At 35.5% G+C, this 22689-nt stretch overlaps 1 protein-coding gene across 1 annotated transcript in view; it reads right to left on the bottom strand.

The window, feature by feature from the left end:
• IPO11 (importin 11) overlaps nt 1-22689 on the bottom strand; it is a gene marked incomplete at both ends in the record, with an annotated part of 185985 nt that overhangs the window by 128314 nt on the left and 34982 nt on the right. The window contains 6 exons of the mRNA XM_080703434.1: nt 2239-2329; nt 4313-4356; nt 7348-7500; nt 8293-8485; nt 11736-11806; nt 13895-13943. Coding sequence (XP_080559560.1) covers nt 2239-2329; nt 4313-4356; nt 7348-7500; nt 8293-8485; nt 11736-11806; nt 13895-13943 — 601 coding nt within the window. The remainder of the gene's footprint in view (nt 1-2238; nt 2330-4312; nt 4357-7347; nt 7501-8292; nt 8486-11735; nt 11807-13894; nt 13944-22689) is intronic.

Genomic DNA, 22689 nt, shown 5'->3' with positions numbered 1-22689 from the left:
GGCAATCTCTCAACTATTATTCAGGAAAGAAGATACCATAGTTGATATGGAAAACACAGTTTATATGCTAAATATATTTCTATAGAAGAAAACCAATGTCTAGCTGGTTTTTCAAAATACTCTTCTGTTGCTATGAATTCTGAAGCTCAATGCTTCAATAACGTAGAGTAAGTCCATCCTAAACAAGCAAATTCCTCCAGAAATAGAAATAAAATGAACTAAAAAATCATTGAAAACCTTACCAGTAAACAGCAACCTGTCAAAACTTAACGTTAATAGTTTATCACTTTCTATAGTGGCTTAAAAAGGAAACTAACAAAAGAAACAGTGTCCAAAACAGAAATAGTATCCAAAAACTAACAAAGTAACCTAAGTGATATAAATATGAACAAATTTAAAATCTTTAATCCTACACTAAGAAATTAGTAACAGTAGAGCATAAATCAATTCACATGAAAATAGAATAATGCCCAAATATCTCTTAAAATTAATATAATTATCTTGTAATCCCCACACTTGGGAGGCTGAGACAGGAGGATAGCACAGGTAACAAAGCCAGCCTCAGCAACTTAGTGAGGCTCTCAGCAACTTTGTGAGACCCTGTTTCCAAATAAAATATAAAATAAGTCTGGGAGTATAGCCTAGAGGTAGAAAGCCCCTGGATTCTACCCCCAGTACCACAAAAAAAATAATTTAATTATGTTAATAACTCCTTTCCCCTTGGCTTATAAATTTAAACAAATAGTATTAGGCGTGCACACGTGCACTCATATGGTTTACTAGGGACTGAATCCAGGGGCATTCTACCGCTTTAGTTATACCCCCAGCCCTATTTTTCATTTTGAAACAGGACCTAAGTGGCAGAGGGCCTCCCTACATCTTTAAGGCTGGCCATGAAACTGAGATCCTCCCAAGTACTAGACTTATAAGCATGTGCCACCATGCCTGCTACTATTAGGCTTTTTTTTTTGGGGGGGGGTGGTACTGGGGTTCCTAGAAACCCTTCTACCTCCAGGCTACACTGCCAGACATGTATGTATGTATGTATGTATGTATGTATGTATGTATGTATTTAATTTGGAAACAGGGTTTCTTAAGCCAGCAAGGCTGTCTTCGAACATGCGAGATCTTCCTGTCTCCACCTCCCAAGCACAGGGATTACAAGCATGAGCCACCACGCCCAACACTATTAGGCTTTTGAGAGAAAAAAGAATATTACTACAAACAAGATTAGGGATCTCCTTCCCTACAGGAAGATTCTTTTGCTGTCATTTCCTTAAATCTCTACCTCTTTAGTTCTTAATCCCTTATGATGTGATTCTTGCCCCCAACTTACTGAATAATCTATTCTCAAGATTCCAGTGTCTTCTGCCTCTTATAAGCATATGATACTTCCTTCTGAAAACATGCTCTTCTCTAGAATATACCTCTGTACTTCTCCCATACTGTCTTACCTGGCTTTGTGGCGAACCTTTCACCTCCTCCTATCTCTATAAATCAAAATTCCAGATTCTGTCTCTGAACCTCTTTTCTTTCCAGCTCTCTCTATATACACGTACTCCTTAAGAAAAGCTCTATCTTCAACTGCTATAAATAAGGTAACTCTTTTCCCTGTCATTAAGACTCAGAAGTTCAGGAGCATTTTAGATCACTTTGCCTTACCCAGAACATTCAGTTGCAAAAAGTAAATCAATCAACAAACAGTTTTAGTCTATAGTCTGCCATACACTGGGGATAAAGAATGAACAAAAGAGATGTGATCAAGGTCCCCTGGAACTTACAGTATAGATTAATAGTCACAAACATAAATCAATGTTAGTTAAATGTAAGTAATTAATTACTTTAATACAAAATCCAATGAGCAAGAACCTAGAATTTGCATCACCTTTTGCTAATCTTTCCGTTTGTGCTGCCACCACTCTAACTGAAGCTGACACATTTCCTTAATCTTTCTTCACTACTTCCCACTTCTGCTCCAGAAAAACTATCTCCTCAAGCAACATGACTGCCATTTTGCTTAGGCTGTTATTATATTTACAAGAGCAAAACCTATCATATTTGAACTATAACTCAAGCCCATCTCAAATGCCACCCTTCAGAAAAGAACACAATCTCAGTCTTTCTCAAATTCATAGCCATCACATAACCCCAAAATTAGCACACTGCACATAGAAGGTAGTGAGACAGCTTGAACTGTCTATTAACTGACTGGATAAAGTATCACAAAGCAAATCTCACCTTGGAGGGTCTGCATCATTTCCAGAAGTACTGGAGTAAGAGTCTGATTATATTCATGGAATATATCTATAAATAATACTTCAGTGCAAGGCTGGAGGGGGAAAGGACACATTTCTAATAAAAATAATGGCATTTCTGTTAAATAATTTCATAATAAAGCAAAGAACCATTCTTAAAATCCAGACCTCTAAATAGACTTCCAACTCTTGATTTCAAAAAGATAAATATTTTGTAACTAAGATATGGAAAGAAAATAAAATTGTTACAATTTAATTCATAAAAAGCAAAGGGCTTATTTCCTTCTTTCAGTCACTTGGCATTATACACTTTAAAATAAATTTTAATTATCCAAACTTTTAAAAGGCATTCTAGAAAGCAGGGCATTCTGGCGCACACTTGTAATCCCAGCACTTGGGAGGCTGAGACAGGAGGATCGCACAAATTCAAAGCTAGCCTCCCATACTTAGTGAGGCTCTCAGCAACTGTTTCCTAATAAAATACAAAATAGGTCTGGGAGTGTAGCCCCGGAATAGAAAGCCCCTGGGTTCCATTCCCAGTGCCAAACACGCACACACGCACACACACACACAGCATTCTATAGCCACATTCATTTATAGCTTAGTACTACAAATGACTTTCCAAGAGTTGCTATGTTGAAATTTATGTTCTTAGCAATGATAAAATAAGCATCAACAACAACCCATAAATTTTATTCCCCATATAAAATAAGATTTCACAAACACAAACAGTAACAGAAATCTCCTATATTAAAAAATAAACTGGGCATGGTGACACATGCCTGTAATCCCAGTACTTAGGAGGCTGAGGAGGATAGCCAAGTTCAAGGCCAATCTTCAAAACTTACCAAGATCCTGTTTCCAAATTAAAAAAATAAATAAAAAGGACTAGGGGTGTAGCTCAAAGGTAGAATGCCCCTGGGTTCAATCCCCAGTACAAAAAAAGAAAAAAAAGAAAAGATTTTTATCCCTCAAACTACTGACTCACTAGATGGTTCATCAGAAAAGAATTAATTAATTAATGTTTAAAGTATTTTGCTTTGAGCCAGGCGTGGTGGCTCACACTTGTAATTCTAGTACTTGGGAGGCTGAGACAGCAGGACCACAGGATCCACGCCAGCCTCAGCTCTTTAGTGAGGCCCCCGGCAAAATAGTGAGACCCTATTTCAAAAATAAAGAATAAAAAGTAGGGCTGGGGGTGTAGCTCAGAGGTAGAATGCCCCTAGGTTCAATCTCAAGTATGGCAAAAATAAATAAATAAATAATTTGCTTTATGTTTAAAAAAGATTTGAAGATTCTAACACATTTCAAATTATATGCTACGTCATTCCAGATATTGCTTCAAATAAGTTGGAGGGAAGGTACTTACATGAAACTAGACAAACCCTGTGTTGATAACTAATAACCTAGTGTTTCATGAAAGGCCCAAGCTAAATTATTTTCTAGTATGTTTGACCTTGTCCATAAGCAAAGTTTATTTGAAAAAATGAAAGTAATTTTTTAAAAAGTTTAAAAACTTCAATTTCTCTAATTTACATCTAAAAATACTATGATAAATTTTTAGAAAACCATGGCAAATAAAAAATTATGCAAAATAGGTCTTTAATTTTAAAAACAAAGCTCAATTATCACATTTGATAAATCTTCCTACAAGAGAACATTTTTCCTATCAACCAATGTGTTCCCAAGCATCCTATAAATGAAGGTAATGTCCTGAGAATCACAACAAGTGGTAGAGAAATAACAAAAGAAGCTTTGTAAATAAAATATTCAAGACAAGGAAAAATTATTCTAGCCAAAAATGTGCAATAGCAAATCACTTCCAAGCAACATAACTGAAAATGAAGAAAATCAATTTGTAATACCAAATTAATATACAGAAAAAAAAATCAGATTAAATTCATAACTGAATAAAGTACCTTCCTTTCAAATGTAGTTTCTTGCAATTACAAAAATGTCCTCACCTAATGTTTGGAATTTTCAGCATAGTGTCATTCTCTAAGAGTTTTAGAAGGACTAAGCTTTCTCCTATTATTTTTTCTTTTAATAATACTTACTCTCAGACTGTATTTCCAAGAATCTCCTCCTGTTTCTTCCACTGCTGCAATTAAAAACATGACAAATGATGCTCTCCAGAAATGCAATAAGGATGTTCCTAAAACCTCATTTTAGAAAACAAAGATTTGAATAACATCATTACAGTATTTCTGTGAATGGTTTTAAACAAGTCACTAGATGCAAATTCTTAAGAACACAGGCCTTACAAAATAGTCTTATATCATCTAGAGATCACATTTATGTATCGTAAAATCACCTACCATGTGTTTAATTAATAAGCAAGGTGGGCATGGTGACACATGCCTCTAATCTCAGTACTTAGGAAGTTGAGATAGAAGAATCAAAAATTCAAGGCAAGCCTCAGCAACATAGTGAGACCTTGTTTGAAAAAGAAAAATAAAAAAGGCTGAGGATATAGCTCAGAGGCAGATGTCACTGGGTCCAATCTCCAGTAGCATACACACACACACAAAAAAAATGCTAAGTATTTTCACTTTCATTAAAAATTCTTTTTGAAAGAATGTTTTCTTTTTCTCTTTTTTCCACAATACATGACCTCACCTATTATAGTATCATTACAATCCTGAGAATCAGTAACCATTTTTCTCAAGTTAAAATGATTGGTTGTGTTGGGTATGATGGTGCACTTGTAATCTCAGTACTAAAGAGGCTGAGACAAGAGGATTCCAGGTTCAAAACTAGCCTTAGTGAAGCTCTCCGCAACTTAGTGAGACTCTGTTTCAAAATAAAGAATAAAATATAGGGCTGAGGGTGTAGCTCAGAGGTACAATACCCTGGGTTCAATCCCCAGCACAACAAAAAGTAAAATAAAATAAAATAAAATGATTAGGCATTCTTTCCATAAATGTCCTGTATACATTTAAATATTTAAAGTAAAATATTAAAGGACTTAAAAATCTAGGAGACTCTTTTTTTTTTTTTAATGGCATTACTAGGGATTAAACCTAAAGCTTTGTACACACCACACAAGCATTCTATGACTGAATTACAACTCAGACAGGGACTCATTTAATGTTATAATACTGCATAAAGAAAGCAAAAGACAAAAGATTCTAGCTGGAGCCGGGCGTGGTGGCACACACTTATAATTCCCACACTTGGGAGGCAGAGACAGGAGGATCCCGCAGGTTCGAAGCCAGCCATGCTGACTTAAGAGACCCTGTTTCCAAATAAAAAAAAGTGTGAAATAAGTCTGAGAGTGTAGCCCAGAGGTAGAAGGGCTTCCAGGAAACCCAGTACCACCAAAAAAAAAAAAAAAAAAAAGATTCTAGCTGGGGAAAAGTATAAACAAAAAAGGATGCAGCCGGGCAATCCCAGCATTTGTTTGGAAGGCATTTGGAAGACTGAGACAGGAGGAGGGCATTTGCGGCCAGGTTCAGCTACTTAGTGAGGCCCTTTGCAACTCAGTGAGACCCTGTTTCAAAAGAAAGAATAATAATTTAAAAAAAAATAGGACTGGGGGTGTAGCTTGGAGGTAGAATACCCCTGGGTTCCATCCCCAGTACAAAAAAAAAAAAAAAGAAACTAATTTCTTTCTTTCTTTCTTTCTTTTTTTTTTTTGGTGATACTGGGGGGTGGAACCCAGAGACTTTCTACCTCCGAGCTATACTCCCAGACCCATTTTATATTTTTATTTGGAAACAGGGTCTCACTAAATTGCTGAGAGCCTCACTAAGTAGCTGAGGCAGGCTTCGAACCTGCGCGATCCTCCTGTCTCAGCCTCCCAAGTGCAGGGATTATAAGCGTGTGCCACCACACCCAGCAGAAGCTAATTTCTAAATGAAATAAGAGAAAGTATGTAAAATGTTTAAAAGAACTCTTAAAATATTAAGAATGCATGTGTGTAACACTACACAAGGGCATCCAGCCAGACATAAGTAGACTAAAATCTAGTAGACTAAAGTCTAGCCAATGTTCCACTTATGTCCAAAGTAATTCACACAAAGCCTTTTTATGAAATATGATTCCTTTGCCCAGAAAGATTTATGCTACTCATCTATCTACTATTGAAAATCAAACAGATACGCAGATCTCCGGTTAGAAGATGAGGGGAAATTAAACAACAAATAAGCTTTTTAATTTTTATTTATTTATTTATTTATTTATTTTGGTGGAAACCTTTCTACCTCTGGGCTATACTCCCAAACCTATTTTTTTATATTTTTATTTGAAAACAGGGTCTCTTAAGCCAGCGAGGCTGGCTTCAAACAAGTGCCATCCTCCTGTCTCCGTCTCCCAAGCAAAGGATTACAAGCGTGCGCCACCACGCCCGGCAACAAATAATCATTTTAACAAAAAAACCCACCCTCCATGCTACAGGGGAGCAGCTCAATGGCACACCACAAGAACGGCATTTATAAGGCTGTTTACAATCCATAGCATCCCTCTCTCACAAAAGACATCCAAACTTCTTTCTTAAACAAAAATTTCTACAAATTAAAAAAGAGAACATGAAATAAGTCAGGGTAGATACTGACCTAATAGAGTTGATTTTGTATTTTTGTTTTAAACTGCATGATATATTTGTTAAGAGGATCTAAAAATTTAAAAAGGTCTCTTTCTGAACAAGCTTTTATATCACATTTAAACAAATAATTTATTTTCTGTTTCTCAATTTTTCAGTAAGTAAAAGAAAATAAATTAATTTAATAAAAAACAAGATTACCAGATCAAAGTACTATATTAAAATATATCGCTAGCCAGGCATAGTGGTGCACACTTGTAACCCTAGCATTCAGGAGGCTGAGACAGGAGGATTGTGGTTCACAGACAGTCTCAGCTTCTTAGTGAGGTCTTTTGCAACTCAGTGAGACCCTGTCTCAAGGAATAAAAAATAAGGCTGGGGGTGTGACTCAGAGGTAGAATGCCCCTGGGTTCCACCTCTAGTACAGCAATAATTAATAATAATAATAATAATAATAATAATAATAATAATAATAAATTGTTTATCATTCAAATACACATCTATGTATGGAAAAAGAAACAAGCTATGCTAAAACAGAAAAATCCTTACTAAAGCCTTCTGGATCTTCTTCCCACATTGTCAATTCTTCTTCAGTTAGTAAAAAATAATGAGAGACTAGTCTTCTACAAATCTCTGTCAAAGTAGGGTATGTGAAGAATGCCATCTTAATCTTATGGGCTTCAAGTGTTTCAGGACTGCTATCTAGAAAAATAAAAATTCCAAGTCAATTATACAGCTAAACATTCTATCAAAGCTGAATTATATACTTCAACAAAAACTATGCTCTCAGGGATAAAGATTCATTTGTGCATAAATTTCAAAGACACTATTTTTGTTTTTCAAATTATCTTTTTTACATGGTTTTATTGGTGCACTGAAATCTCATATCATAATAAAATTCACAAAATGATAGTGAAATATTTACAATGCATCCACATAAGTCCAGTTCTGTTTTACTGCTACATATTATAATTATTGTGCTATTATCACAGTACACTGAACTGAATTACTCAAGTTTCTGTCTGTCTCTCTGTCTCTGTATCTGTTTGTCTTTCCCCAAACCTTCCTCATTCATCTTAGCACACATGCACATGAATGAATTTATAAATAAATAAATAAAATAATATACAATTTAACCCATCTACAAGAAACCTTATTTTCCATAAGGTCAAGCAAACCTTTTTAAGTGTTCCAATGAATACAGCCAACACAACCTGAGTGAATATAATACCATATAATTCTTAAAATTCTATAAGCTTCTATTGATCGTCTATTGTGTTAGAAAAGGCAGTTTCCTAATGCATTGTATGGCTTCATTAAAAACCTGGTATTCACATATTAAAACCTGTAACTGTTTTTTCTATTTCGTGTCCTGGAAACAATTTATAGCAAAAATCAATTTCAAGAAATATTTATATCAAAATAGCAATTATTTCACACTTAGATTAAAATAAGTGAAAATAGGAAAGAAAAGGCCTACCAATAGAGCATTACCTTCAAAATTTTTGGATGGTTTATAAGCATAATTTTTGACAATCATCTTAATAAGATTCATGCATTGTACAATGAATCGTTCAAATGTAACGCCTTCACCAACTTCAGTAAAAACATAGCTTACAGAAAATTCCAGTGACCTCTGAATTAAAGGAGTAAATGAAAAAGGATGCTGATCCAAGAAATCCAAAAGCTGTAAAGAAAATAATTAAAATGTATTTTTCCCAAATTTATATTGAAATATAATCACTCCAATTTTAACTTTGCTAATAAATACTTAGCAAGTTTTGAACCTTGGTGGGGAATCTAAATATATGCAATTTTACATTTACTATAACCCTCTGTGGTGTAAATCTGATACTGTGGTTTTATCATATTGTATCTCATAACAAAATTTTTCTATTATTTCCAGTACAGGGACCAAAACAGGCATACTTCATATTTAATTTGATAAAAATGAGTAAAAATGACACCAAAAAATAACAAGTATAAAGCAAAAAGTGATGAGTAGAAGGAAAAAAAATCAACAAGTAAATCCTGCCTTTCCTGCACGAACTGTACTTAGATGTATCAAACAATTCTGAAGTGGTTGAGTTCTTTATAGAAGAATAGAATTAGAATACCATCATTCCATAAGCCCTAATCAACTAATAGATCTAGGCAATGATCATCAATAGCTGCTAAAATCAAGAGGGGAAAGGCTGTTGAAGACCTCTTATGGCTTACTCATTAATCTTAACCATACAAATAGACAACCTGATATTATGAACTTCCTGATATGATGCAAAATGAAAGACACAGCATTACCTGCAAAGCATTCATGTCATCCCAACACACACAAAACAAAATTTGAATATGACCAAGCCTCTAGGTTTAACTATAATTTATAAGAAACACGGGAGGAAGAAGCATAGCATAGAGACCAAGGAGTATGTAAATAACATGAGTATATAAGTAGCCAAAGATGTAAAGGTAATCTGACACTTTTTTTTGGGGGGGTGGTACTGAGGTTCCTGGAAACCCTTCTATCTACGGACTACACTCCTTGACCTATGTTATATTTTTTTAAATTTGGAAACAGGGTCTCTTAAGACAGCGAGGCTGGCTTCGAACCTATGTGATCCTCCTGTCTCCGCCTCCCAAGTGCAGAGATTACAAGCGTGCGCCACCACGCCCAGCTGATACTATTTTCAATTCAAACAAACCAATCAAAAAATGTCAGACAATCAGAAATCTAAAAACTGACTAGACAGTTAAGTGAAATCAAGAAATTATGACTATTTATAAAAGTGATAATCATGTAAAGATATTTCTTGAATCAAACATTTACAGATAATATTACATAATACCTGGGATTTCATTAAAATAATCAGTAAGAAGGGACGCAGAAGGAAGCACACAGGTAAAATAGGATTGACTGTGACTATACATTGATAATTGCTTAAACTGAGTGATAACCAAAAGGAGATTCAAAATTATTCAGTTCTATTTGAGAGCATGTATAAGGTGTTCCAGTTGTGTACATGTGTGGTACTGGAAATGAAATCAGGGGCCTTCTACCCCTGAGCTACACCCCCAGCTCTATTTTTGGCCTCACTAAGTTTCAGAGAGCCTCACTAAGTAGCTGAGGCTGGCCATGAGAACCTCCTGTCTCAGCCTCCCAAGTACTGTCTCAGCCTCCCAAGTACAAGCATGTGCCACTACACATGACTTTTATTTTTATTTTGAAACAGGGCCTCAATAAGTTGCTATGGCTGGCCTCTAGAACCTGTGATCTTCTTGTCTCTGCCTTCCAATATGGGATTGCAGATATGTACAAGGCCCAGATGAAAACTATTCAATTTTAAAAGTTTTAGTAAAGTTTGAGATATCAAAAATGAAATTTCTGCTGTCAGCTTGCTTTGGAAAAAAAATTACAGATACCATCTATCAACATCATTACCTCAAGGAAAACTAAAAGAAACAACTAAAAAATTCAGTAGGTCAATAAACAAAACGTTTTCTAAAACAGATCAAGTAAAGAATTGTTTTTAAGTTCTACATATATAATTGACATACGCAGTAGGAAGTGTGAGTAGCAGCGATGCAGGCAAGTGACAGTGATATATACTGCCAGCCACATTGAGAAATGTCATCTTGTTGTAATTTGCTTTGTGTTATCTCAAAAGGATCTGAATCAGATTTATACTGGAGCCAAGTTACCTCCTATTGGAAGCTTCTTCTTGGAAAGTTAAGCTAGCTATTTGGGATGTAAGAAACAAAGACAACTGAAACTAAAGGTAGCTATTACATATACACACAAAGAGCTTATGTCTTCTCCTTTTTTCTCCTCCCAAAAAACAGACAATTCCAATCCTAATACTGAACCTTCATTTAAAAAAGTAAAATTGAGCTGGGTGTGGTGGCTCATGCTCGTAATCCCAGCATTCGGGAGGCTGAGACAAGAGAATCCGGTTCGCGGACAACCTGAGCTACTTAATGAGGCCCTCTGCAACTCAATGAGACCCGGTTTCAAAATAAAAAGAATAATAAATAGGGCAGGGGTGTAGCTCAGAGGTTGAATGCCCCTGGGTTCTATCCACAGACTCACACAAAAATTAAAATTAAAAATAAAAAAGTAAAATAGGTCATAAGATTTAGATATCCCAGCCTATTTCCAAATACTGACTTTAGTGGAAGCAGTCCTCAAGTCAGGTATGTCTAACTTCTGTAACCCAAATCTCTCCACTTCTCCCAAACTTCCAAGCCCAAAATTTCCTAAGTTAATGTTATATAAAACTCCACATTGGCCGGGCGTGATGGCGCACACTTGCAATCCCAGCAATGGGGAGGCTGAGACTGGAGGATCGCGGTTTGTGTACAGCCTCAGCTACTTCGTGAGGCACTCCGCAAACTAGTGAGATACTGTTTCACAATAAATAATAAAAAATAGGGCAAGGGGTGTAGCTCGAGGTGGAATGCCCCTGGGTTCTATCTCTGGACCCACAAAAAAAATAAAACTTCACATTGCCTAGTACAGTACACCCATATAATTCCATTAGAAACATGTAATATTAATAATGATAATCTGACACTCATTCAAATTATACTGGCTTGCTGATAATACACCTCCTGCTGCATTTGATCTACGTCAGGCTGAACTACAATCTCACTTTCTCTAGTGGATCTAGGATTAATGGGCTGTACAGGAATCACCTTCTCTGATTCATTTACATCAAGATGGCTTACACACCAAGATCTAAAGACATATATGTTATAGAAACTTTATTATTATATGAATTCTGAAAGTTTCAAGACAGAAAGGAGGTTGTTTAGCTTTCCTATGAAATCAGAACATGTCATTTCAACTGAAATCGAAATGTGTATTTAAAAAAATACTTTTTAAATCTAAGTAGACATATCATTTTTGAGAAAAAACATACTGAAGATAAAAGAAAACTTACCACTTTAGTAAAAAGAATGATGGTCTTTTCCAGTCTATCTCTACATATATTATCTGTACCTATACTTCTACCTGTTAAAAATACATTTCAAAAGTTAGTACAAGTTTCTAATATCTTATAAATTCACAAACAAGATACCAACATTTTTACAAAAAAAAAATTGCCTGTTAGGTTTTGCATTATAAACTCAATACTTAGAAGTAATACCAAGATTTGCACTTAGTAAAAGACAATAATTGCCCATGTCACACTACACAAAATTAACTCTAAAAGACTGATAGAACCCATTTTAAAGTAAAAAGACAACAATTTTAGTAACAAATTATGAATCACATTTTCAAAGACTAAATCAACTGGGCATGGTGGCGCACACCTGTAATCTCAATCCTTGGAAGACTGAGACAGGAGGATCAGAGGTTTGAAGCCAGCCTCAGCAACTTCCTGAGGCTCTCAGCAACCTGGTGAGACACTGTTTTCAAAAAAAAATAATAAAATGGGCTGGAGATGTAGCTTGAAAATAAAATGCCCCTGGGTTTAATCATCAGCACTACAAAAAAATAAATGAATAAATAAAGACTAAATCCTATATGCATAGCTAAGGTATTTTAAGCAATATAAAGCTTTCAAAGAATAAAATACTCACTTAAAACTATGTTTTAATAAATTCTTATAATAATTCCTCTAGTAAAATTTTATATATTCAGAATAATGTCCATCAGCTCATCAACTCCTTTCCTCTCTAATCATATTATTAATCTGTTTTGACAGCCGGGCATGATTTAACACATGCCTCTAATTCTGGTAGTTGGGAGACTAAGAAAGGAGGATCCAGGTTAAAGGACAGCAGTGGCAACCTAGCAAGACTCTTCAAAATGAAAAATAAAAAGGTCTTAAGGTACAACTGAGAGGCAGAATACTCCTGGGCTAAATCCCCGATTCCCAAAATAAGTAAATAAATAATGTTTGGTCATTTATCTTACTTTCCTGTCCTAGGAATTCTTCCTTCTGCTGTTCCATATGGCTATGACCACAGAAAAATACTCCAACAAAGTGGCTTACAACCACATGGAAGAGACGAGGATCTCACATAAACTACCACTAAAATATAACATATATGTAAATGCCAAATTCTCTGTGTAGGTCAAGATCACAAAGGGTCCCAAAGGAGAGCCAGTGGACATTAATGAATAAGACAATTCATAAAATAAAAGTATCATTTAACAAGACTTATGTCAGAGTGATAAAACATACTAAAAGCAACAGAGTCTATAAAAAGTCTAAAAAGCATTTGGCATATATTGTATACTTAATATTTGTTAATATGACTATTATACATGTTTGCCTGGAAAAGAATATTGGGAGTAGAAATCAGAGGAAAAAATAAACACAAAATAGATTTTTTAAAAGTTTTCTCTAAAACGGATGGCATTAAAATATTTTCCTGAGATCAGCCAGTCTGAGAAAATCAAGTGTCATAGGTTTTCCATTCTATGTTGAAGGTAAAATGAAAACAGAAAAGAGAACAAAAGGGACTACAGTCAAATATAGAGAGAAACCAGTAGAATAATGGTAGGAAATGGAGGGGGGAGGTGGAAAGGGGAAAGAGAAAGGGAAAAGGAGGCTTGAGAAAGGGAATAGTTCAAATAGGTTAGTACATACATGAAGGTATCACTACAGATCTAACATGAATAGGGCGTTAGGAAGTGGAAGCCTGGTGGGATAAGAAAGAAAATGAAGTGATATGTACATGTGTTTATATATCACTTTGACCATCACTATGATGTATGATTACAATGTACCAATAAAAGTATAAAATAAGTTTTAAAAAGGTTTCCTCTGTAATTAGGGTAAGACAGTTACATGAAGATAAAGCTAAATTTCCAATGCTACTTCAAAAACTTAATTATCAGGATATGATACTAATTTTAACCACATAGAGGATCTATCCAGCTATAGAGAGTTTGCTCAGATTGTTCAACAAACGGGTAACTCAGACAAAATACTTTCTCTTTCGCACTTGGAGTGTAAAAAGCTATGAATGACTTGGGATCTGTTAAATACTCCCTATTAATCTTTTACTAATCTTAGCTATTAATAATCAATAAGTATTAATGAGTAAGATTCCTGTAATAAAAGAACACTCTAATGGAAGTACTTACTGCATTCCAAAAACTGTTTTAGACGTTCAAATATTCCATGTAAAAAACCCTAGAAAAGAATATATTTTAAAGTGTTTCATTTATTCTGTTACAAATGTTTACTTTGTACTTTTTTCAGGGATACTAAAACAGATCTAGCACATCATTTTTAAAGATAAGCTGAAGAAAAATAAGTAAAAAATAGACAAAATAAAAAGTAATTCTTATAAATAAATCTTCCACAAGATGTTAACTGTAATATTTCATCTCTTCAATATCTCCTTTCAACTACAATAAGTCACTTTGCAATGATTAAAAATTATTTCACTAAACACTATTCTCCAAACACTGCTAATTTTTCTTCACAGGCCTTACAATCCCCTTGATATACTATTTGTCTACTTATTATCTACTTACTCTCACTAAAATGTAAGTGCTTCAAAAGCCAGAACTTTGCTTTGCTTTCTGTTCTATCCTAGAACACAAGTGACAGCACTTGGTAGTAATAAGTTCTCAATAAATTAATAAATGACACCAGTTATTTAAGCCAAATGTTCGGGCCGAATGTGGTGGCGCACGCTTGTAATCCCAGTGCTTGGGAGGCTGAGACAGGAGGATCGCACAGGTTCGAAGCCAGCCTCAGCTACTGAGTGAGGCTCTCAGCAACTTAAGTGAGATCCTATTTCCAAATAAAATATACAATAAACCTGGGAGTATAGCCTTATTTTTAATATATTTTAAGATACATTACAAATGAGAAGTAAATATAAAGGGATAATCAAAACAGAAATTTTAACAAGAAGCCAGGCATGGTGGGACATGCCTATTGTAATCCCAGTACTTGGGAGGCTGAGACAGGAAAATAGATTCTCTCAGCAAATTGGCAAAACCTTTTTTTCAAATAAAAAATTAAATAAGGCTGAGAGTGTACCACAGTGGTAGAATGTCCTTGGGTTCAATTCAAGCACCACAAACCAAAAATTTTTTTAAAAGATTTTAATAAGAATTTGAACACAGCAGACTTTTTTGTATCACTATAGCTGGTTGCATAAAGATAACAAAAATATGTCACAAATCCTTTTATAAGTGGAATGGTGTAGGCCTCTGGATGGTTACGGCACTCCTGAGGAATGACTAACTCTAGTATCCATATTTCCTTTTTGTACATAAAAATGTGTTGTCAATTCATCAGTTGTTGAGACTGAAAATACTCAACTAGGATTTCATCAATCGAAGACTTGCAGTCTGAGATAGTACTTAGAGACTCAATTTCACTACCATCATTAAAGTTGAAAGCGCTACTCTGTCTAAAGAGCATCCATCCTCTGATTCATCTAAAAATTAGGAAATATATTTATCAACTTTCTTTCTTCTCTGCACTTCAGATAGGAAATTTTAAAAATCTAAATTCTCAACTGTAAGCCAAGTGTGGTGGCACACACTTGTAATCCCAGCATTTGGGAGGCTGAGACAGGAGGATGGCAGTTCACAGACAGCCTCAGCTATTTAGTGAGGTCCTTCCTTTACAATTCAGAGAGACCCTGTTTCAAAATAAAAAGAATTAAAAAAAAAAACAGGGTTGGGATGTCGCTCGGAGGTAGAATGCCCTTGGGTTCCATCTCTAGTACAGCAAAAAAAATAATTCTCAAATGTGTTGAATTAAGTGTTCATAGTAGAATAAAAAGATGGTATTTCTAGTCTTCTTTTGTATTATCTTAAAATGATGCAATATGGTAGGCAACACAGTAAGAAAACTGCAGTACAGGTAATTCAGCATTAAATCATCCAGGCAACTCCACCATTATCCCATTCTCATATGACTTCTAATATTAAGCATAGTTGGAAATAATTTATAAGTAATGAAGAATAATAATATAATAATTAATAGATGATAAAAGAGCAAAAGTCACAATATAGCATAAGTAAGATCACAATAATCTTATATGCATTTTAAATTTATAAAAAGGACCCAGTGGTACCACACCATAACTCTAAGATAGAAATAATGTTATATCGGCTGGGCATGGTGGCGCACACTTGTATTCCCTGCATTTGGGAGGCGGAGACAGGAGGATCACGCAGGTTCAAAGCCAGCCTCACTGGCTTAAGAGACCCTTTCCAAATAAAAATATAAAAATGGGTCTGGGAGTGTAGCCCAGAGATAGAAGGGTTTCCAGGAACCCCAGTATAAAAGAATGAAAGAACGAAAGAACGAAAGAACGAAAGAAAGAAAGAAAGAAAGAAGAGGAGAGGGAAGGAGGGAGGGAGGGAGGGAGGGAGGGAGGGAGGAAGGGAGGGAGAGAAGGAAGGGAGGAAGGAAGAAGTTATTTTTTTAAAAATAAAATTACTGTACCAGATTAGACTCTCAAAAAAAAATAGAAAATTATAAAGTTCATCAGTTTTATTAAGCTCATTAAGAAAATCAGAAATGTATAAAATTGGGCTGGGGATATAACTCAATGTCAGAGCACTTGACTATCATGCACTGGCCCTGAGTTTGATCTCCTGAACTGTGAAAGAAAAAGAAAAAAAAAAATTTTTTTTAAAAGAGACAGAGAAAAAGAGAGGTATAAAATTATAGGCAGATGTATTTCAAATAAATTTAACTGTTAAACAATAAAAAACTCAAAATAAACATTAAGTTGTAATTCACAAAGCACTTTAACCATCTGCCAAGCTTAATAAAAAAAATCATTATCTCTTTTAATACTTAAAATAACCAATGAGGTAGGTACTATTTTTTATCTTCATTTATGAAAAAGGAAACTATCAATAAGGAAGAATAAATACCCCAAGATATTCTCAGTAAAAGGGCAACTCAAGATTCAATTTAAAAAACAGACCTAGTCTCCTGAGCCCAAAATCTAACCACTCTTGTACTTGTTTTATAGACATCTTGTAAGTTCTATATTATTATTATTATTGTTGTTGTTGTTGTTGTTGTTGTTGTTGTTGTGTGTGTGTGTGTGTGTGTGTGTGTGTGTGTGTGTGTTACTGAGGGTGAAACCCAGGGGCTTTTTCTACCTCTGGGCTATACTCCCAGACCTATTTTATACTTTACTTGGAAACCGGGTCTCACTAAGTTGCTGAGAGCCTCACTCAGTAGTTGAGGCTGGCTTTAAAACTGTGCGATCCTCCTATCTCAGCCTCCCAAGCGCTAGGATTTACACAAGTGTGCGCCACCACTTTCAGCTAGGTTCTATATTATTTTTAACATCTATCATTATTTGAAATGTTATTCCTTACTTGTTAAAATTTTATCTTAAAGATACAATATGGCACACATAATTGAGTAAAGGGTGGTCATACAATTTTGGAATCAAAAGACAAACTCAAGAGAAAGCTAAGAGCCAGGCGTGGTGGCACATGCTTATAATCCCAGCATTCGGGAGGCTGAGAAAGGAGGATCAGAGTTCACGGCCAGCCTCAGCTACTTAGTGAGGCCCTTTGCAACTCAGTGAGATCCTGTTTCAAAATAAAGAATAAAAAATAGGGCAGGGGGTGTCACTCAGAGGTAGAATGCCCCTGATTTACTTCCCCAGTAGAGAGAGAGCGAGGAGAGAGAGAGCGAGAGAGAGAGCGAAAGCAAGAGAGAGAGAGAGAGAGAGAGAGAGAGAGAGTGCTAAGAGCTCATGAAAACCACTATTCCATTCTATAGGGTTATAATTCAAGTCAATTTATTTACACTGAAAAAATGGCAATCAAATTTTAATTAATATAATTTTAATACAGTAATATCACATATAATTACTGAACTTTCTGACATATTGATTCTACTGTATCATATATGTATATATTCATTCAACAAATACCAAGCATATATTAGGAAAAAACTGTTTCAGTCTCTCCAGTGAGCAGTAAATAAAACAAAGTCCTTACCTTTGTGACACTTAGAACCTATTGAAGGAAGTTAAGGGGGAGATATTCAGCTGATATCTAGAAAATCTTTTGTGGTATAATGGCAATTCAAATGTACAGTCTTTTAAATTGAGGTCGATCTTTGCTTTTTCCCCTTTGGTGGTACTACCTCCAGGCTACACTCCCAGACCTATTTGTGTGTGTGTGTGTGTGTGTGTGTGTGTGTGTGTATTTTTTTAAATTTGGAAACAGGGTCTCTTAAGCCAGCGAGCCTAGCTTCCAACCAGTGCGATCCTCTTGTCAGCGCAGGCACTACAAGCATGCACCACCACTCCCAGTGAGGTGGATCTTTCTGACATATCTTCTAGCGATTTAGAATCACATACCAATATAAATGTATGCCCAACATTTTTATTTCCAGGAAAGTATCCTAAAGATATAGTTTGTTTAAAGAAAAAATTTTTTTTTTTTTTTTTTTTTTTTTGGTGGTACTGGGGGTGGAACCCAGGGGCACTCCCACACCTATTTTTTATTCTTTATTTGGAAACAGGGTCTCACCAAGTTGCTGAGAGCCTCACTAAGTAGCTAAGGCTGGCTTTGAACCTGTGTGATCCTCCTGTCTCAGCCTCCCAAGCACTGGGATTACAAGCGTGTGCCACCATGCCCAACTTGATATAATTTGAAAAGTACATGACACAAACACTCAAATGTTCATTCCAACATTTTTAGCAACAATTAAAAATTGAGAAAAATGGTAAAATTATCACTAGATCTCAGCCCTATTTTTTATTCTTTATTTTGAAAAACGGTATCATTAAGTTACAGAAAATCTCACTAAGTAGCTAAAGCTGTCCATGAACCATGATCCTTCTGTCTCAGCCTCCCAAATGCTGGAATTACAAGTGTGTAATACCACGCTTAGCTTCTTTTCTACCTTTTTAAAAGTTCAAAATAAGAATGCAAACTTTTATAAAACAAAATAGCAATCACACTATGGTATGTATTAGTGGGTTTTAAACTCTTAACAGAGGTAGTATTTTAATCAAAATATTATCAATACATAAAACACACTAAATATTTGAGGGGGGAAAATTGGCTGTGGTCAAACTCTTATTACAGAGGCCCAAAAACCCAATGATTAATGGAGGAGCTACATTCGAATAAGTGTAAAAACTATGCATGTAGCAATGGTTAACTGGCCACTCATTGTTGGGAGGACGGAAGGGAAGTGGAAGGGGGAAGAGGGCACCAAGCACAGTCTTGAATGTATGCCATTTTCAATATGATCCATATAAAAATAAAAAGAAAAATAATTATCAAAAAATGAAATCTGGGCCAATCGTGGTGGCGCACGCTTGTAATCCCCGCGCTTGGGAGGCAGAGACAGGAGGATCGCACAGGTTCAAAGCCAGCCGCGCTGGCTTAAGAGACCCTGTTTCCAAATTTTAAAAATACATAAAATAAGTCTGGGAGTGTAGCCCAGAGGTAGAAGGGTTTCCAGAAACCCCAGTATCACAAAAGAAAGAAAGAAAAGGAAAGGAAAGGAAAGGAAGGAAGGAAGGAAGAAAGAAAAAGAAAGAAAGAAAGAAAGAAAGAAAGAAAGAAAGAAAGAAAGAAAGAAAGAAAGAAATCTGGGAAAACATCTGAAAACCAAATCTAAGGATAACTGGAATTAAGGAAGGTCTACAGGTAAAACCAAGAGTATAATAGCCTCTTCAAAGAAACAGCAGTAAAGAATTTTCCAAACTTGGACATTCATGTATAAGAGATATTCAGAAACCCAAAAAGATAAGATCAAAAAGAATCTCTCCATACCGTAAGAATCATAACCAAAAGACTTAGATTAGAAGTCAAGAATAAAATCTTAAAAGCTCAAGAAAGCTGGGCAAGGTGGCACACTTTTAATCCCAGTACTTGGGAGGCTAAGACAGTTTCAAAGCCTGCCTTTCCAACTTGGTGAGGCTCTCCACAACTTTTTCCAAAATAACAGATCCTATTTCCAAATAAAAAATAAAATTAAGCTGAAGGCGTACCTCAGAGTAGAATGCCCCTAGGTTCAATCCTCAGTCAGACACACACACACACACACACACACACACACGTAAATTAATAAAAATTAGCCATATTTCTCAACTCAAACTCCAAAAGCTAGGAGGACTTGAGATGATGTATTCCAAGTTATGAAAGAGAATAATTCCAAACCAAGATTGCTACATACAGCAAAGCTATCTTTGAAAACTGGCAAAGAAATAAAGTCTTCCAAGACTAAGCCAACTCTAAGAACACTTAAGGAACGAATACATAAGTAAGAAATAAAAAATAAATTCCAGAATCTGAGAAGGAACAAATTTCATTAGAAGAACAACTCAGTAAAGGAGAACTAAAACTGAATCAAACAGAAGACATAATAAAAACAGGAAATAACAGACAGACACTCTGTATATTAACAATGGATGCGCCGGGCGTGGTGGCGCACGCTTGTAATCCCAGTGCTTGGGAGGCTGAGACAGGAGGATCGCACAGGTTTGAAGCCAGCCTCAGCTACTTAGTGAGGCTCTCAGCAACTTAGTGAGACCCTGTTTCCAAATAAAGTATAAAATAGGTCTGGGAGTGTAGCCCGGAGGTTGAAAGCCCCTGGGTTCCACCCTCAGTACCACCAAAAAAAAAAAAAAAAAACAATGGATGTAAATGGCCTTGACTTCTCAATTAAAAAGATTAAAATCATTAATCTTAATGATTAATTTTAATCTGGCAAAGCAGATTAAAAATTTAAATCCAACTATATGTTATTTACAAGACACTCATCTTACAGGCAAATATTTCACAGGGTAAAAGTGAAAGGCTGGAAAAAGGTATACCATGCAAATGGAAACTGAAAGCAAACGCCAGTAGCTACTTTCATATACAACAAAACATTTCAAGAGGATCACTTTAACTGATGAAGGGAACCATCCAACAAGGTATGATAGCTAACTTTTACACCCCAAATGTTGAAACACCCAACTACTACTTGACATCAAAATTAGATATATTCCAACACAATAATACACAGAGACTTCAATATACCTCTACCAACATCAGATATATCCTCCACACAGGAGTTTAGTAAACATTCTTCTGACCTAAAAATTACTATTAATTACCCAGTGTGGTGGCGCATGCTTGTAATCCCCATGCTTGGGAGGCTGAGACAGGATCACAGGTTTGCAGACAGCCTTGGATATTTAGTGAGGCCTAGTGTAACTTAAAGACACTGTTTTAGATGGGCATGGTGGCACACGCCTGTAACCCGCGCACTTGGGAGGCTGAGACAGGAGGATTGTACAGGTTCACAACCAGCCTCAGCTACTTAGTGAGTCTCTCAGCAACTTCGTGAAACCCTGTTTCCAAATAAAAAGTATAAAATAGGTCTGGGAGTATAGCCCGGAGGTAGGGAGCCCCTGGGTTCCACCCCCAGTACCACCAAAAAAAAAAAAAAAAAGATACTGTTTTAAAATAAAGAATAAAAAATAGGGATGGGGTGTAGCTCAGAAGGAGACTATCTCTAGGTTCAATCCCCAGTAACACACACCACAAAAACCAAAAATCCTATCAATCAAATGGACCTGACTATATTTATAGAATACTTCACCCAACAACAGTTGAATTCACATTTTTCTAAGCTGCTTATGAAACCTTCAAAATTGACTATATTCTAGCCACAAACAAGTATTAGCAAAGTTAAAAAAAACTCAACATAAAACCATGCATCTTTTCAGATTATAATGGGCTGAAATTAGATATAAACAGAAATACAAAAGAATTAAACCAATACATGCAGAACAAATAATATACTTTTGTATGAGTATTGGAACAAAGAAATAAGGGAAACATGTAAAAATTCCTTAGAGTTAAATGAAAATGAAAGAACAATTCTGGGACAGTAGGAAATCAGTTATAAGAGGAAAGCTTACAGCACTATGTGCCCACATAAAAAAAAACAGAAAGATTCCAAATAAGCAACCTAATGATGCATCTCAAGGCCCTAGAAAAATAGAAACAAACTAATCTCAAAGCCGATACAAGGTTGAAAGTAATTAAAAATAGAGCAGAAATTAATGAAATAGAAATTTTTAAAAATACAAAGGATCAATCAAACAAAAAGCTGCACTTCTATGAATATCAACAATATTGATAAACCCTTAGCCGATCTAACCAAAAGAAAGGAATATACCAAATTAATAAAATTATTTAATAATTCATTCATTAATTAATAAGAGATTAAAAAGAATGTATCACCACAGACAGAGCAGAAATCCAGAGGATCATTAGAAACTATTTTAAAAACTAATACTCTAATAAATCAAAGAACCTAGAATAAATTGACAGGTTTCTAGACACATAAAACCAACCTAAGCCTGGATGTGGTGGTGCACACTTGTAATCAAAAACTTTTTATGTTTTCCCTGTGGCAGTGGGGATGGAACCCAGGGGCATTCTACCTTCTAGTTACACACCCCACCCCCAGCCCTATTTTTTTCTTCTTTATTTTGAAACAAGTTCTCACTAAGTTGCAGAGGGCCTAAGTTGCTGAGGCTGGCCACAAACCTGCAATCCTCCTGTCTTAGCCTCTCAAGTACCAGAATTATAAGCATGAACCATCATGCCCAGCACTCAAAATCCTTAACACTCCCAACCCTCAAAAATGTAACAATTTAAAAATGGGTGACTGAATAGACATGTTGCAAATGAAGAAATACAAATGGCCCACAAATATATTTAAAAAATGGTCAACATCATTACTAGTCAGAAATATGTAAATAAAAACTACCCTGAGATTTCATTTAACATCAATTAGAATGGCAATCATCAAGAATATTATCAAGGAAGCCGGACATGGTGGTGCACACTTGTAATCCCAGCATTTGGGAGGCCGAGATCTGAGGATCACAGTTCGAGGACAGCCTCAGCTACTTAAG

The sequence above is a fragment of the Muscardinus avellanarius genome, assembly GCF_963383645.1.
Source record: "Muscardinus avellanarius genome assembly, chromosome: 1".
NCBI lineage: Eukaryota > Metazoa > Chordata > Mammalia > Rodentia > Gliridae > Muscardinus > Muscardinus avellanarius.
The sequence above is the reverse complement of the archived record's forward strand: the minus strand, read 5'-3'. Positions and strand labels throughout refer to the sequence as shown.